This window comes from Meriones unguiculatus, chromosome 16 (genome assembly GCF_030254825.1).
Source record: "Meriones unguiculatus strain TT.TT164.6M chromosome 16, Bangor_MerUng_6.1, whole genome shotgun sequence".
NCBI lineage: Eukaryota > Metazoa > Chordata > Mammalia > Rodentia > Muridae > Meriones > Meriones unguiculatus.
Window position 1 is genome coordinate 16,226,287 of NC_083363.1, and position 17,429 is coordinate 16,243,715.

General features: G+C 44.6%; 1 protein-coding gene across 25 annotated transcripts in view; it reads right to left on the reverse strand.

The window, feature by feature from the left end:
• Ank3 (ankyrin 3) overlaps window positions 1-17,429 on the reverse strand; it is a 571,679-nt gene that overhangs the window by 287,208 nt on the left and 267,042 nt on the right. For 3 of the 25 annotated variants that reach the window (XM_060369393.1, XM_060369392.1, XM_060369388.1), the window contains exon 1: window positions 11,188-12,959. The exons of 2 other annotated variants lie outside the window; for them this stretch is intronic. In XM_060369393.1, the coding sequence (XP_060225376.1) occupies window positions 11,188-11,301 (114 nt within the window). In that variant the 5' untranslated portion in view covers window positions 11,302-12,959. Of the gene's footprint in view, window positions 1-11,187; window positions 14,751-17,429 lie in introns of those variants that run through there. 20 more of the 25 variants (XM_060369384.1, XM_060369387.1, XM_060369390.1 and 17 more) reach the window with 16 other exon arrangements.

Below are 17,429 nucleotides of genomic sequence, written 5' to 3' on the forward strand. Positions count from 1 at the left end.
TGGTCCTAGATGGTGAACAAACCTTAGGAGGCAAGCCAGTCATCAGCATCCTTCCATGGCCTCTGTTTCAGCTCCTGCCTCCAGGTTCCTGCCCTGACTTCCCTCCCTCATGCACTGTGACCTGACAGTTGTAGGAAGAAATAAACCTTTTCTTTCCCGAGTTGCTGTTGGCCAGGTAGCAGTAGACACTTAACTAAAACAGAAGCCCTAGAACACAGTAACTTAGAAATTTGGCAGAAGGGGCTGCGCTGGTGAGAACAGGCAATGGATTACCATGAGTTCTGGTAGGTAGGCATGGTTTACTGGTCAGATCACTCATTCCCCCTTCATTTCCCAATGAACACAAAACTTTTACATTGCTCTATCCATTGTGCAGAGGGTGAAAATCTAGTAGGCAATGACTCCTACATGTATATAATCATATGTGTATGTATGTACACACACATGTATGCATGACATATCTTGTAGACAGTGAAGGGTCATAAAGACCAAGGAGCTACCTTTTGCCAAATAAATGCTTCAATATTTCTGGCTCAGTTTGCAAAAAGAAGGTCACTTGTTCAGGGATTCATTTGCCTGTGAACACAGTTCTTTAAAAAAAATTGATTACTCTTATTTACTTCTGTGTAGGGGGTGTGCCACAGCACATGTATGTATGTCACAGGACAACTTGTGGGAGTCGGTTTTGTCTTCTTCTACCATGTGGGTCACGGGGATTGAACCTGTGCATGTGGTTCTTGAGCATTCTTGAATAGCTTCGTAGGTGACCATCCGGAAACCGAGACACTAATTAACAATGGTGTTAATGAGCGCTAAGTGTAGTTAACACACGAGTCTTCGGTGCTCAGAATGCTGGATTTGATTCTCCAAGGGTTGAGGGAAAGTGTCCGAAGAGCTAGGCTGTAGGACTCAAATGCTGTGTGGGGTCAGTGATGTCTTTGTAAAATTTCACTCATCGGTCAATTCTGTGAGTAATAGCAAGTGCTTGGGAGCTGCAGAAGTGGTCAAAAGCATTCTTGCATTTTCTCATCCTCCCTCCACCTTCTCTTTGCCTGTAGCTGTTCAGTTCCATTTGAGACCTTGTGACAGGAAAGGAGGCTGGGAACCTTGCTAAGTAACTCCCTGGATTCCAGGAAGCTGGTGAGGCAAACTTCCTTTCTGTATCTCTACTAAAAAATACATATCCCTGTCGATCAATATGGGAACCGACACCCAAAGAGGTCCCTTTTCAGGCCTTGTCACCAATCAATAGCAGCTTCCCTGTGAACTGACATCAGCCTCTGTTACAGTCCATGATACTCACCCTCAGCTCCACGCCTTTTTCTATACCACCTATTTACCTGCCTTATTGATGTCTTTGTCCTCTTAAAATGAAACATGCTTTCGTGCTTTCTTCAACTGTACTAACTTCTTTATTTATCTTTTTGTGTGTGTGCATGTGTGTTTGTGTGCAGGTATGTATGTGTGTGTTCATGTGTGAGAGTATAAGTGGTGAGTGGTACATATGTGGAGGTCAGAGAACAACCATGGTTATTAGAGCCCCTCCTTTTACTGTGCTGGAGTCCCGTACGCCATGCTAGCTGACCTGAATCGCTCCAATTCTTGTCTCTGCCTCCCATCGCTTTGTTGAAGTGCTAGGTCTGTTCTGGGGATACAAACTCAGCTCCTCCCTCTTGTGAGGCAAGCACTTTGCCCACTGAACCATCTCCCTTGCCCTGTACAGACTTCTTACAAAACTGTATTTCACTAGGCTAGAATATCACCATTTATATGATTGAAGTCACAAGGGTCTGTAGAGACATCTCCACATGGATTACAAACATGTCAGGATTTCTACTTTCAGAACCTAGAACACCCTAGACTAACCCTTCTTACTGCTACCCATTTTGCTCCTCTCTCTCTCTCTGTCTCTTTCTATCTCTCTTTCCTTCTTAACTATGTGGTTCACACACAAGAAAGGAGAACTGTGTGTGTCAGATGGGAATGGCAGCCTTTGCTCCGTCACAGTTACTCAGAAGGGTAGTGGTGACTGAGGAACAGGAGACTAGGAGCTGCACATCTTACAGACAGCTCCTGTCCTGGAGGCTGATGACCATCCTGTTTCCTGGTGCCCTACAGCTTGAGAGCATCAGACAGGGCCCAGATAAAAACCCTGACTGTGTGCTGAACATTCAAAGTAGATTTCCATTGCTTTGTTCTCTTTTAATTTACACAGATCTGGAGAACACCAATTTGGGCAAAAAATATTGGGAGTTACTGGTTTTTCAAGTGTCCTCTATATATACAAATGCTTCTTTAGAATAAAATAAGGATATCACAATATATACAGGCATTTCCCTTTAGTCTTGAATCTATACATCAACATCTATAAATGAACACTTTCAGTGACTGGATTCCACTTAAAAATTATTTAAAATGTATATCTACATTACTCAAAGTACAGTTGCTCATATGACTTTAGGTTTTTGCATTCAAACATAAATGATTAATAAAAATTACAACTCCTAAAACATCTAACTTTTAATATCTCAACAAAAGATCCTTTTTTTTTTCTTGATGCATTGTTCACCTTGGATACCCATTTATAAAAACCCTAAGAAAACCTCACCAGAGGTTGTGGTAACCTTAGCAAGGGACTGAGAATGGCACAGACCCAAGGCAGGCTGGAAAAGGAACCTGAGACATGTTTACCTTTGGACACATGGGTCACAATTTTTTTTTTTTATTATGGCATGGACACTAACATGAAGACTGCCAAAGGCCCTAGCACACAGGAAATCCACAAAAAAAAAAAATGCTTATTTGTTTATTTGCTTATAATCCCTTACCTATCTGTATAAGTCAAGGGAAGATCTACCTGAATGGGGGGAAGGGAAGATCCCTATGTGTTCCCACCTCCTGTCTCACTAAGTAGCTGGCTTGCTGGCTGCCCTGGAACTCACTATAGAGACCAGGTTGACTTTTAATTCAAAGATTGAATCACAGAGCTTTGCTTTGCTCTGCCTCTTGAGTCCTAGTGCTAAAGGAGTAGGCTGCCATATTCCACTGATGAAGTTTTATGACATGAATAGATAGATGCAAGTAAAAATACAATAGGAGCAAAACACACCTTACCTGATGCTGAACTCTACGCTTTTTCTCTAAGAAAGCTTATGAAAAGTGAACATTTCTCTGTGATCAGATTCCAGCAACTAAATACACAAATTATAGATGTATCATTTTGTAAAAAGAAAAATTACTATACAAAAAAAGATCATTGGCCTCAAGAGTAATAAAAAAATAATAATAAAAACAGTTATCAACAACTATAGTAGGACCTGCAGAGAGCTACAATCACACTGGCCTGGAGAGACACACCCATTGGTGCAATACTGGCACAAACACCATTGGTGTAACCAACCTCTTTCTGATTGGATTTAAATCCAATTCCACAGGATGAATTGGCATTGGTCCCATACCTGGCACCGTTGTTGTTCCAAGAATGTATAACTAAACAAGTCATAGGTCTTAGAGAGTACCACTTAGCATTGCTCTAAGTGGAAATAATATTAAAATTACTCCTAATGCTGCATTGCTGTACCCATAGATGAATGTATCACTCAGTCCTCATCAGAGAAACCCCCCCTTTTTTTTGCAGGAGATGGTGATTAATACAAAGACCCAAAACTGGCAAGATGCAGAGAATAAGCGACAGCAGATTGCTCAGCCCCCAAATTAGCCACTTATGCTGCACCCCTAAGACCCAGGGACCACTGGGAGGGGAAAAAGGAGCAGAGAGACTCGAAGAACCAGAGACAATGAATGAACACAAAGAAACAATGACCTCCGGTCACAACAGGGTAGCTGTACGTGTGAAGTCTCAGTGGTTATTGTAGGATTCACAGGGCATGTGCAGGCTCCCCAGAGCAAATCTAGCATGGAGACGGAAAGACCCACACCTAGCCAAGTAGCTACCGGCAGTAGGTAGCTGCTGGGAGAAGGAGAGTCGGTTTCTTTAAGAGTGTTACCACTGAAAGTTTGACTACACAGTGGAAGGCCACACATCTGTGAAAGTATGGGCAGCACAGACTTAACCTGACAGGTGGAAAGAGAAGAAGAGGAAGAGGAAGAGAAAAAGGAGGAAGAAGAAGAAGAAGAAGAAGAAGAAGAAGAAGAAGAAGAAGAAGAAGAAGAAGAAGAAGAAGAAGAAGAAGAAGACACAAAGTTGGATGAATGGGAAGGGTAAATAGGGGATAATTTGGGGGAGAGAGTGAATATGCTAAAAAACTCAAATTCCCAAAGAACTAATAAAAAGTATTATAAAAACTAAAAATAACTTATAGGGAGGAACCTAAATTTGAATCTGAATTTAGATAGCACATTCAGACATATTGGTAACTATATCGTATATATCTATTATGATTTTGCATTGCTCGCCATATTGATCAGTAGCAAAAGAGTTCATGGTGTTTTTAATGAGCAGAGGAGAGAAAATTATGGGAGAAAAACCGTAGCATGATAGTAAGAGTAAGGTGGGAGAAGAGCCCGCTGGCTGAGAAATCTTCAAATACCTTCCATATCCCCAGATAATGGTGCCATAACAGAGGGCAAAGGCTTGCAGGCTTCCGGTGAGTGAGATAAGCACTTTTCTGTGCTCCACAAGGCTGAAGCAAAAAGTTCCTCAGGCGCTGACCTGTGAGGTTCTGGAAGTTAATTGGTATAATTCCTGAGCTTTCTGCTCCTCTGCTCATTCCCAACTGCAGCAATGCGTTTCTTTGTGCCAACCTGCTCTGCACTGACTTTCCCTATGGCCGATGACTAACATGAAGACACACTACAATGACAGACATTTTGCAGATGAAGAGGCTGAGGCACAGAGAGGTCAAATAAGTCCGCCAGGGTCATGCAGTTGAGTGACAATGCTAACATCCAACCTCACACAACCTTGGTCTCCAGTCCATGCTCACAGCCATTACACAGGCTTGCTTTTCATCCACCCATTGCATCCTCCATCTGCCCACTGACCCAACCCTCTGATGCAGCAAGACTCAATTCGTGTTTAGCCAATAATCATGACCTGGCCTCAAAGAGCTCAGCCTCCTGGATGAACTAGACATGAAAATACATCATCGCAACTCAGCATATCCAGTACAGTAACAGAGAGAACAGGCTCCTCGGAGACTTCAGGTCTCTCTTCTCGAGAGATATGGAAACACAGCAAGCTCCTGAGGGTCTGAGCAATCACGTCCCATAAAAGCCTGGCTACAGCATGAATACACAGCCTGGCACCTTATGACATAAATACCTGCGTGACCAGGTATGAGGAAAACAGTAACATGTCAAGACACATCAAACATCGCCGCAAGAGCCACAGCCAGAGTTCATGTATTCTGAAATCTACCCTCAGCCCTTCATTGCTTTGACCTTAAACAAGAAGTTTACGGCCATCACTGACATCACAATAGGCAATTTTTTTATGAAAAAAAAAAATGGAGATAACATAATACCCATGCCACAGAGAAGAGAGATAAAGCCACAGCCTTTTGGAGTCCCTCTGATGTAGTAGAGGCACAGACACATTCCTGAGGTGTCATTATGCTCCTGTATTTTTAAGGTCCTGGTGTGGGTAATTTTCATACATAGCATTAAAAAAAATTTTAAGGACACAGAACTTGGGGCTCAAATCACTCTGTAGTTATGAGCACTGGATGTTCTTCTGTAGGACCCTGATTCAATTCCCGTCAACTATATGGTGGCTCCCAACTTTCTATAACTCCAGTTTCGGTGAACCTGAGACCCTCTTTTGGCCTCAGTTATGGTATTCACACTTAGATTCAGGCCAAAATGTCCATACACCTCAAACATTAACACCGAAAGATGGAACATTCAAGTAAAACCTTAAACTGCATCACGCAAGGATGGGAGAGATAGATACATCACAATACCGAATCACTCTGAGAAGCCAACTGTATGAATTGAGATATCTTATGTCAGCAATAAATTCTTATTTATAAAACTTTCTGAAAGAAGTCCATTTAAATTTTTTTTTTCTCTGTTGCATTCATGTGTGTTTACATGGGTGCTCATGTGTGCAGATATGTTTGTATCGAGGCCAGAGGTCAACCTCTGGTATCATTCTTGAGGAATGACAATCTTTTGTTCGTTTCAAAGGCTTTCTGTGGCCTGGAATGTACCGTCAGCTAGGCTATCGAGCCAGTGAGCCCTAGAAATCTGCTTGTCCCCACCTCCCCAGCACTGGGATTACAAGTGCACACTAGCACTCATATATATATATATATATATATATATATATATATATATATAATATCATATATAAAGTTATATATTATATATTTATAATAAAGTTATATATTATATATTTATATATTATATATAAATATATTTATATATTATATATTTATACATATCTATAAATACATATATATTTTTTTTTATGTGGGTGCTGGGGATCAATCTCAGGTCATCACACTTATACAACAGGATCTTTGCCCACTGAGCTGTCTCCCCAGCCAGGCCCACAAGTCTGCAGTGACAGAATGGATGCCAGATGTACCCATGAGGTAGCATGTCAAGAGTGCAGAAAAGAGAGCTGGGCAGCTCACAATGGAACTTCCAGGGCCCTGGGTGTGCGAACTCCAGAAATTGGTTTGTTTACTGGCTTATGACTCAGTTTCTTCAGCTGCAATATGGCAATATTAAAAACACACTCTGATGGGTTATTGTTAATGTTAAATGAGCCTCCAACCCACAAGGCAATGCAAAGGAAGCCCCACCTGGTGCATGGTACCCGGTCAGCAAATGGGCCTGAGAGAAAAGACTGGAATCCAGGAAATGTGATTCTTCATCTCTCCCTTTGAGCCAAGAACTTGGCAGCTTCCCTAGAATTTGATTTCTTCTCACTTCCCACCTACAAGCCACTGCCAAGTTCTACTGCATCTTCCCTTAAATATCTTTCACATGCCACACCCCCTCTCCGTTGGCAGATCCCCGCCCTCCCCCCAGTTTGGGCTCCCAGCATCTCCTGCCTGGATCACCCTCTGAGCTTCCTGACTGCTCTGCTCCTGTCTACAACGCTGACAAGCAATGCAGCGCTCCAGAGCAGGCACCCTGCCACCTTGGAGAGGGAAATCTGGCCAATCCCTGTAGGATGGCACACGTAGGTCTTCATACTCCGGTCCCTCCTGACTTCTCCTGCCATCTACTCAGACCTCCTTCCTCCCAACGCATTGCAAAGTACTGTCTGCTTTCTCAGTGTAACCAAATGATTTCTTCTCTGGTCACCATTTTGGCCATGGGGGGGGGTGTCCTATCATCCTATCATTCTTGTCTTCTCTTCCTGCCTTGTCCTCCAAGGGTCAGATCCTTCTCTGAACCCATTCTACTCAACTGATGGGCATGTGGGAGGGTGGGGGAGGGCATCTCTTGTACAGTCTCTCAGAACTGCCCTGATGGAAGAGGATGGGAGGTGGGCTTATCTTTCTTCTCATCTCTTGGGCGTTATCATACTGTTATAACAATTTGCTTTAACTCTGTATCCAACATCTGACGCTAAATCTGATTGGTAGAACTCAGCTCACGCACCCTTACTGAATGAATGCACGAATGAAAGAATGAAACAATGAGGATTTATTCCTGCTTTGCTATTGATTTTTCAAATTCAACAGCAGCCATCAGAAGTGTTAGTACTCACAAAATTGAATTACACGCAAGGTTTCCAGTTTACCCTACTTCCCAGCACTGTGGCAGCCACGCAGAGAGGCATAAGGAAACTCCATAACGCCTGAGTGTGGGGTTTTCTCAGGAAGCCTTTGAGGGTTTTGTTTGTTTGTTTGTTTGTAAATATAAGCAAGCAGATATTCATACATCTAAAGACAGTTTGCTGCATAAATTAAAGTTAATTTTGTTGCTATTTCTCAAGAGAGAAATGCATGAATAGCTCATGGGGGGAGAGGGCTGAACATGCGGAAAGTGGCAGCAAGGGGCATGCAGAGACCACAAAGGCACTGGCAGAAGGGATCTCGTGCCTCCCCGTGTTTACAGCAGGTTGGGTTATCTACTGCCACACACCTATGGGTTGGTGACATAGTTTCTCTCTGCAAGCTGCCAAGAACAGAGACCTAGCATGGCCTGCTCAAGGCACCATGCCTACCTTGGCTTGCCTTCTTCTGCTGAACACCTAAGCAGCCCACTGGGAGAGAAGTGTGTGGAGGGAAACAGATCTAGAACAGAAAGATGTGTGGGGAGCCAGGTGTGGGCTGCTGCACACCTTTAATCCTAGCACTTGGCAAGACAGAGGCAGGTGGATCTCTGTGAGTTCGAGGCCAGCATGGTCTACAAATTGAGTCCAGGACTGCGAACCCTGTCTCAAAAAAACAAAATGGCTGGCAGTATGGGAAGAACTATCTGTCTTTTAACCAATATCCATTAAAGCCTTGTTTGTACCCCTCTTCAAACCAAATAAAGGGCCTGGATAGATCTCAGCCGGATAGTGTGCACTGAGCATGTGCAGGCATCTGGGGTCCATCTCCACTAGCCCCCACCTTCAATCCCCCAATAACAGCTTTAAACACTTATTAGATGAAATTCTTCCTTAACCCACTTAAAACTACTTCAGTTATGCCAAAAATAAAACAGCTTCATTAAAATTAGAATAATTACAAGTTTATTAACATTTTTGGTTTGTGTGTGTGTAAGAGTTCATATTCCTAGTTAACACACCTAAAACAAAGTAAGTGTGCAGTTAACTGGGCTTCAAAAAAGCTGGTGGAGTGTCAGCCTGGCATTACGGTTCCTAGGCATTCTGATTAGACTGTGTATCCCATGATGCCTGCTGCTGTGTCAGATAGTCAAGACAGGGTCATCCTGGGCTTGCTTAAACCTGAACTTCAGGATTACCATGGACCAAAGTATTCCATTTCTAAGTCAGAGGCTCTTTTACATAACAGTAGCTTACATAGTTACTAAGCTTTTTCCTGTGGGGTTGTCTGAGTGCGTTCACTATCACTCTTCCGGAATTAGAAGGTCCTAGAGGGATAGTTCATAAGCAGAACCATCCTCATAAATACCCACGAAGCAATATTTACAGGCAGCTTTCTTCCCTATTGGCATAGGGTCTGTCCTTTGGAACAAAGTAGCCCACCATCCCAATTAGGATTCTAGGTAAAGGTTCAGGAGAGGCTCAAAGTCAAACAATTCAGGGATTGAAAGTTACATTTGGATACAAAGTGGACTGGGAATGTGTCTTCAAAGTAACCAGACCTTAACCCTATACACTAACAGCCTCTGACCATGGGACCATCATCCGCAGAACATTGTCCTTCAGATGAATACATCTGTGACGCTATGACAGTGCCATTCCTGAGCCACTCTCTGCAGCATCTCTCTGAGACTCCTGAGAACAATGTATCTGTATCAGCTTGTCTGCCCACAATGACGATATTGATATCGTGCTATGTGGCCCTGTGGTTGCTAAGAGATTTACATTGGGAAGACTGTCGCACTTCTAGCAGAGCATCCTGGTCCATAAAGCTTTTGCTCCAGCTTAGTGAGTCCTGAAGCAACTCCGTGGTGTCACCCTTCCCCGTGTGGCATCCTAGCCAAACAGGGGCCCAGGTCAGTCACTGTTGCTACACAGGTCCTGCCAGCAACCTTCAGGATGTCACTGAATCTTTTCTATCTATCTATCTATCTATCTATCTATCTATCTATCTATCTATCTATCTGGTATACCTGTACCTTCGTGCCATAGAAGCCCATTTAGCATCAAGGAGTGGAGGCAGGGATATTTGACAAGAGGCCATTTATAGTGACCTTTTCCTAGCCAAACCTCATATAATAAAACAAGACCAGAGCCTAGCAAAACATGGCCATTTCCTTACTCTGCTAGACAACGTTTTGAAACAAGCCATCACAAAAGTCCTTGCCCCAAGTTTATACTTTTATGAAAAGAGATGCAGGGAGTTTATTTACAAGAATACCCAGAGGGAAAGCGTGCACAGGCAACATCTTGCCGCAAAACCACTGCAGCCCTCCAAATTCTATCTCCTTCAGCCTCTTCTGCCGCAAAAGGCCGAAGGCCTAGTCCTGCGGAGCCTAACCGTGAAGGCACCTGGGAAGGTACCCCAGAAAACCATCTCTCTCTTAAAGAAAGGTAGATTTTTTTTTTTTTTTTTTTACGGATGGCATTTGCATGTGATTTGCAAAGCAGGCAGATCAAGGCTGAGAACTATTGAAGAGCTCCTTTCCCTTGGGGTATTCACACAAAGACACATCAAAATGCTTTATGACTGGCTTCCGTATTCAGATCACCGGGTTTTAGTCAAATTTTATTAATTGTCATGCAGGGGAAGTCCTCTGGAGCATCACAGAGCAGCCAGTCCCCAGGAGTCGGCCGAAAGGGCAAAGCTATCAAATAGGAAGAACTCTCTAGCAATGAAATACCACTGGCCTAGAATCTCTCTCCCGTGTCTCCTCCCAGTCCTGGACCTAAGAACGGGGTGCACAGTGCCCCATAGGGGCTTTGATCGTAGGCCATCAAGTGATGAAGGCTGCAGGGCTCTCTCCTCCACCCCCATGTCACAGGAATGCCTGCATTTTAGAAACACTCGCTCAGCAGGTAAGGCTCAAACCTCTGCCATTTCAACTCTATTTAACCACAAAAAGTTATTCCTAGTAGCTGCTTTTCATTGCAGAACCCCAGCTTGAAAAAAAAAAGCCTCCTAGAGATAAGGGCCCAAGGGCAGCAAGAAGGCAGAGCAGGAGCCAGCTTGAGGTCACAGAGCTGCCCAAGACCAGAGCACACGTGACACACTTCCAACACAAAGCTGCGTTTCCGCACAACGGACCTCTCTAAGAAGTACAAAGGCCCGCTCTCCCGCAAACCCAAGTCACCTGCAGTCTATTTAACCTTGACCCAGCTGCAAAGAAAGTAACTTTAACTCCTCGGCAACATCCTTGTGTGTCTTGCAAACATGCCGGGCGCCCCTGTAAAGTGAAGCACACCTTCCGCAGAGCCCTGCAATCACCCCCCACCCCCGGGAGAAAGCCTTCCCTGTCCCACACCCAGCAGCCCCCCGCCTCTGCTCCCAATTTCCACTCTACGCTGCACGCGAAGCGCCCTCCATGCTTGTCACAGATGTCGGAGGGTACTCATACACAAAGATGAGAGACCATGGCACACATAGCTACCTTTTTCTTCCGATCCCGGGACCGTTTGCGGTGTTTCCTCTTTTTCTCAGTCTCTTCTTCGGCATTGATTTCTAAATCCCTGTTTTTCTTTAACTGGGAGGCGGCATGAGCCATAATGCATTGAAGAAGACCCTGTCAAGCGCACAGAGCTTTCTCTGAAAAGGTGATCTCCGTGGGTACTCTCTAATCAGGCATGGAGCAGCATAGTCCTCGCAGGAGAGGAGCCTGGGCTGAAAGGCAGGGAAGCATCCAAGAGGCGAAGAGGCAGAGATGCTGGGGAAACTGCAGCTTTCAAAACCCACCACAGCAGGGGCCGGATTTCATCCTACACCTTGCTGCGCCTTCCCCTCTCCCGGAGAGGGCAGCCATCCTGATGCAGAGGCTGTAGTGGAGGCAGCTGGGACCGGAGGAGCCGGAGTTATGGCCGCATCCCCTGCCACCAGCTGGAAGTGTCTAAGTGATTCCTCCGAAGGGGGAATGCTGCAAAGGGTGGCTCTTCCGAAGGGGACGGATCCGGAGTCACCACGCGCGCGCGAGGCAGCCGAAAGCCAGTACTAATCCCGAGAAAACGGCTCCAGAATCCTCCACGGAAAGAGAAAGGGCTGCAATTTATCCATCAGCCTAGATCCGCACCCGAGCGAAAATTAACCCATCAGAGCACCGAGCAGCTTGAGTTCAACTGCTGATGGTGGCAAAATATATAAAATAAATCAGCCACATTTTCCCAGGGAGACGCTGACTGCATTTTCAGGCAAACAATGCATGCATTGCTGGTCTCCACAGGGCATCCTTTATGCCCGGTTAGTCCTGATGCAGTTTGTGGCGAGAATTACAGAAGGGACTCTTGTCTTTTTAAAACAACGTGCTCATGACAACACATTAGCCAGAAAGGCGTGAGGCCACTGATGTGAGGGACAGATGCCCAATTCAGAGGTTCCCCGGGACCCTCCTCTCATGTGGTATGAGGGGCAGAGGACAAGGCAGCCTGGGCTATCATCAGTGTTTCAGAGTAGCTTTCCTGCTAGGGTTCATTGTCATCACGTTACTATTTGTTCCACCTGAGTCCTCAGTGACTGCAGCCTCTGAATATTCATTATCTGAAGGGAAGCAGCAGCAGCATGGCTCCAAGGTGCCGGTGTCTTCTGAGAGCATACACTGGAAGAGAGCTTCTACGTACGGAATCACACACACACACACACACACACACACACACACACACACACCAACACTGACACTGACAGCTTTGGCAAGATGTGCCTGAAATGCTAGACTGGGCCCAAAGCCTGTGGGCTCAAGTTAAGGCATCTCAATGTCACCAAGAGAATAAAATAAGGGGAATCAAAAGAGAGGCTCCGTAGTGTGGTCTGAGCACAGCAGTTCTTAACTGGGGAGGTGGACGCACTGGGCTTTGAGAAAGGCGCTCTGAGCTGCATAACGGAGCCCAGAGAATTGTGGGGGTTGTGTTAGGGTTCTACAGAGCTGCTTCTCACCTGGCCTATGTCTAGAGCGATGAGTGGAATTCTTAGCAGCAACTTCCATGGACTGATTGTGCTATAGAGGCCGGTCCCTCTCTTCCTCTAGACCCTGCGAGGCAGCAATAAAGAACTAAAAGATGCAGGGCCCACAGCCTGTGTCACTGAAGGTAGATGAAAAGCACTCTGCTCATACAGTTGACAAGGGCCCACCACGTGTACTCGCTCGCACAGGCTTGCTTTCCACAGAAATATCTTCACAAGAGCAGTATTTCAGGTGTGGGGAGATGGCATATCATAAAAATTTGGCTATGGTCTCCAGAACCCACACTGAAAACAAAGCAGATAGGTGCAATGGGTCATACCTGCAACCCCAGCATTGGAGAGGCAGAGACAGCAAACCCCAGGGGCTCACTGGCCAGCCAGCTCAGTGTATTTGGTCAGTTCCAGGCCAATGAGACACACTGTCTCAAAAAGAGGGAGGTGGTGGTGGGTAAGAAATGACAAATGAGGTGGTTGTGGGGCTCCCCAGGCACACACACACACACACACACACACACACACACACACACACACGTTCATGCATACCAACACATGTACACAGAGACACACAGACACATTAAAAACATACCACACACTCACGCAAGTTTCTATATTGCCTATTCAACTGTATTTTCTAACAAGAAGCAGGCAAAGGCCATGAAGGTAGAGAGTTAAATCTAACTCAAATTCAAAAACAGACGAGCCCTAATTGGATTCTTAGGAAATGAGTGGCTTTTATGTTTTCCCCTCCATAAAACATAAGTGGGACAGAGGAAAGGATAACATGTGAAAATTTTCTGTGGAGTCTCTCTCAGTAAGTCCTACACTTTTGAGGAATATTCACACAGTTTCAGCCAGCTGAGGAGGGCAGCCAGCCTCAAAACTGGCTACTTTCCCACTGGCTTCGGGATCTTTTTTCCTCCCTGTATAGACACTAATGACACTTTAAAATGTAGCATATTTATAAGATCCCTTGCTCCCTTGCTCCAAGGGAGACTGGCAAAGCAATACACTTTCACTGATCTCCACAGGTAATAAGAAAACAAACCACAGGTACTTTTCTCTAAGAGGATGTTTTGCTTCTCCAAAATGGCCAGGAGTTGAGGATGTAGAGTGACTTTTTGGAGGTTATGAGAAAAACTCTATCCACTGGCTACTTCCTTGTATTAGTAAGTCAGAAACACATCAAAAAGAAAATCTAAGGTGCAGCCTAATAGAAATTTTTTCTTAGAAGAAATATATGGTCTTTATACTCTGCATATAGCCCTGAACCCCAAACAGTGACTTTACAGAGGAAGGCATCCCTATGGATCCTACATTCCTAAGGTTTTACTAAAGAGTCAGTCTCCTCTCACTCCTTGACTAAGGTTTCATTGAACCATTTCATGCTGCCTCAATGGAGGTTAGAACCATGGTATGGTTCGCATTGATGATATCTATCTGGAGTGTGTGGTGGGTCCCCCAATAGCAACATGAATGGGTTGCTGATGCAGAGCTATAGAGAGAGACAGAGCATCCTACAGGCAGCCCAGGGGCCATTTATATCTAGAGCAACCTTTTCCAGGCCCGCCCCTAACAGACAGGGTCATGACCAGTGCAAAGAATGCCAGAGCTATTAAAGTGTAGCATCCCAACTCTCAAGGGACCTCCCTCAAGGGGAGGGAAGTTGTTATTATTTTGTGAAAGTCTCAAGTGCAAGAATTCCTAATCCATCCTTCAAAATATAGGGTAAGAGTGACTGTTCAAACTATTGCTAACCAATGGGGGCTGCTTTTCAGTAAGTCCAATGGGAGAGGCAGGTGTCAAGGGTGCAAGGCTCCAGCTACTTGGCTGAGTCCAGAAGGGAAGTAGAGAGCATCATCCTTCCAGCTCCTTCTACCTCTCTCTGAAGTCAGGTTGTTGTGCTGCCACAAAAGCAAGCATGTTGCAACCAAGAGTCCTGATCTTCCCCTTGTGTGTAACCCGTCACCACAACTGTTGTCAGAAGGTGACTCCAATTCAAAAAAACAATTCTCGATTTCTTACCAGAGTAAATGAACTTCATTTAGAATAATTCCTGTGTATGCAGGATTAGAACACAAAACTACTACTCAATAAAAATAATAATTGCTTTCTGCATTAGTAAATGCAGTAAGAGTTAGTCTTTAAATAATACTGAATTAGGACTCAAAACAACAGTGACTAAATATTCTGCTAAAAATAAGCCAAATAAATTCAGACGATAATTTTCAGACTCGAAATATCATGGCCAAAGATTTTTCCCCCCTTTCTACCATTCTGGTATACCTTCCTCATTCTGGTATACCTGGCAAGCTCTGATTATTTTACTAGTTCATCCAATTGATAACTTGTCTGGTCTTGGTTGTCATTCACTCCACACCGTGTCTGTGCGTTGAGCTGAGTTGACGGAAAAATGATGTATGTGATTTCTATGGAGATGACACGGACCCTTGGGTGACTGAAGTTAGAATAGCTGTATATCCCCCTCACAAACACTTTAAAATTATTTCTTTTGAGAATGTCATACAATGCATTATGATAATAATTTACTTCTCCTCTCAGATCCACCCTTTGAAGAGGTATCACAGAGTGGAAATACTAGGCAGTGTATAGACTCTATACACTACCCTAAACATTACTCTAGACTACAGAGTAATAGAACAAGCACGAGAACGAATTGAAAACTGGCTATAGCCCTGCTAGGAAGCAGTGCTTCTAGCCTTGCTTTAGGTTGTCAACAGTGTCTGCTCTAAAGGCAGGAGCATCCACTTCCTTCTCAGAAGTAGTGAGGCAACCATAATAGAGTCGAAACATTGCTCCCTCACAAAGAAAAATGGAGCCGCCTTTATTTCATTCATTTTGGCATCTAGTGAAGACAGTAACAAAAGGGCCCTGGGCAAGCTCTGAATGATGTGGAGAAACAAGAAAGCAAGCAAGCAAGCAGTGAGGAAGCATCCTGGCAAATTTCAAACTCAGTCAATGTTCAGTCTTCATATTCGGATGAAACACATTATGTGCTTTAAAAGGGTATGGGAAGTGTGGTTGAATATTGCTGAAGGACTTCCTCCTGTCTGTGTTCCTCCTGGGGAGTGACACCTGTGGTCCAGAGCGCTGGCCTTGGTACCATCTGTCTTAGGCCCAGCACTCCCCTCTTTCCCTTGAGAAGTCAGCCCATTCAACTGGGCTGACCTCAGCACTGGAGAGAGAGCCAGCTGCCCCAAGCACGCCAGCTGCTTCAGTGACCTCACACACGGGCAGATGGGGACAGACACACAGGGATGGCTTCCCCATAGTCCTCCCATCACAGCCACACAGGCCAGCATGGAGATGGGGAATCTTCTCGCAAGAGGAAAGCACTGCAGCCGCAACCCTGGCGTCTGCCCACTTGAAAGAGGACACTGGTAGTGCCAGGCAGAGCAATGAATGCACCGCGGGTAGGAGGGCTGGTACGCAAACAAGACCCATCTGACAGCCTTTTCTTCTCTGGGTTTCCACGGGAGGAGGAAGCAGAGCAGATGACTTCAAAGACACCCTCTCACTACTCCTGAATGCTGTGCATTTAGGTGACAGAAGTCACTGGGTGTTTTTAAAGAGAGGAAGCTATCTTGGGATGGCCTATTTTAGCAGACATTCTAACCCGTACTCTTCAGCTGCTGTTGTACTCACGGGTGGCTGTTGGGCCTGAAATATGACAAGTGTGCAGCTAGAGAAGGCAATTTTTAACTTAATTAGAAAGTTCAAGTTTATGACCCATACTCACTTCAGATACTTGAACACATCCAAACATGTTGGAAGTAACTTTTTACACACCAATCTACTCTTCTTAAGTTTCATGAAATAAAATATGGAATCCATATTTTAAAGTTTTAAAAAAATATAAATTATCAAAAGAATTTTCCCCATCGATTTATGTTGTCATCATAATACTTTGAGTTAATCCAGTAAGCAAAGTATAATTCCTGACTTTAAAAATGTACCACTAAGAAATGACTTGTGTGGGATATTCTATTTCTACTGGACAAGAGTCATTTACGTAAGCAGTTCATTTGTATCTACAAAGAGAAGACACAGTTTGCCAGAAACTGTCTTCCTACAGGTAGATCTTACCCCAAATGAGCATCAAAGGTCACTCAGCTAGCATCATGCACGCTCTCAAGAAGGGAACACATGCTCACTCTATGAAATGATATTATCCCAGCACTCAGGAAGTAGAGGGAGGAGGATTGTGAGAATGATGCCAGCCTGGGCTACACTGCAAGACCCTGTTCTAAAACGTAAGTAAGTAAGTAAACAAATAAAAAGTAACTGGCCCATGCCTGTGGCATTAACTGACTCACAGAGAAAGAAAAAGGCTTTTGTTTCTGGGGAGTGGACCATTTCGCTGGCTTTATTTCACACCTATGGTGTATCTAAGTACCTTAAGGAATGGCAAAGAACACACAGCCGATACTATGAAGGTCTTGAATTAAACTCATATGCTGGTTTCTGGGCATTTGGTTAAAAGTAGCAACGATGTACTACTTACGCCCTGGTCATGTGCTCTCCCGGGCACACCCTGTGCTGATCCTGTTTTTCATCCCTGGGTCATGTACATTAAGGAGACTTGGTCCCTCTTCTTAAGTATCGGTGGGAGAGAAAGATGAAATAAAGAAACAGGGTTTTAAAAGCAGAGGAAGGGTAGGCAGGACAGAGCCCCAGGTCAGCTGCCAGAACAATACTTTCTAGGTC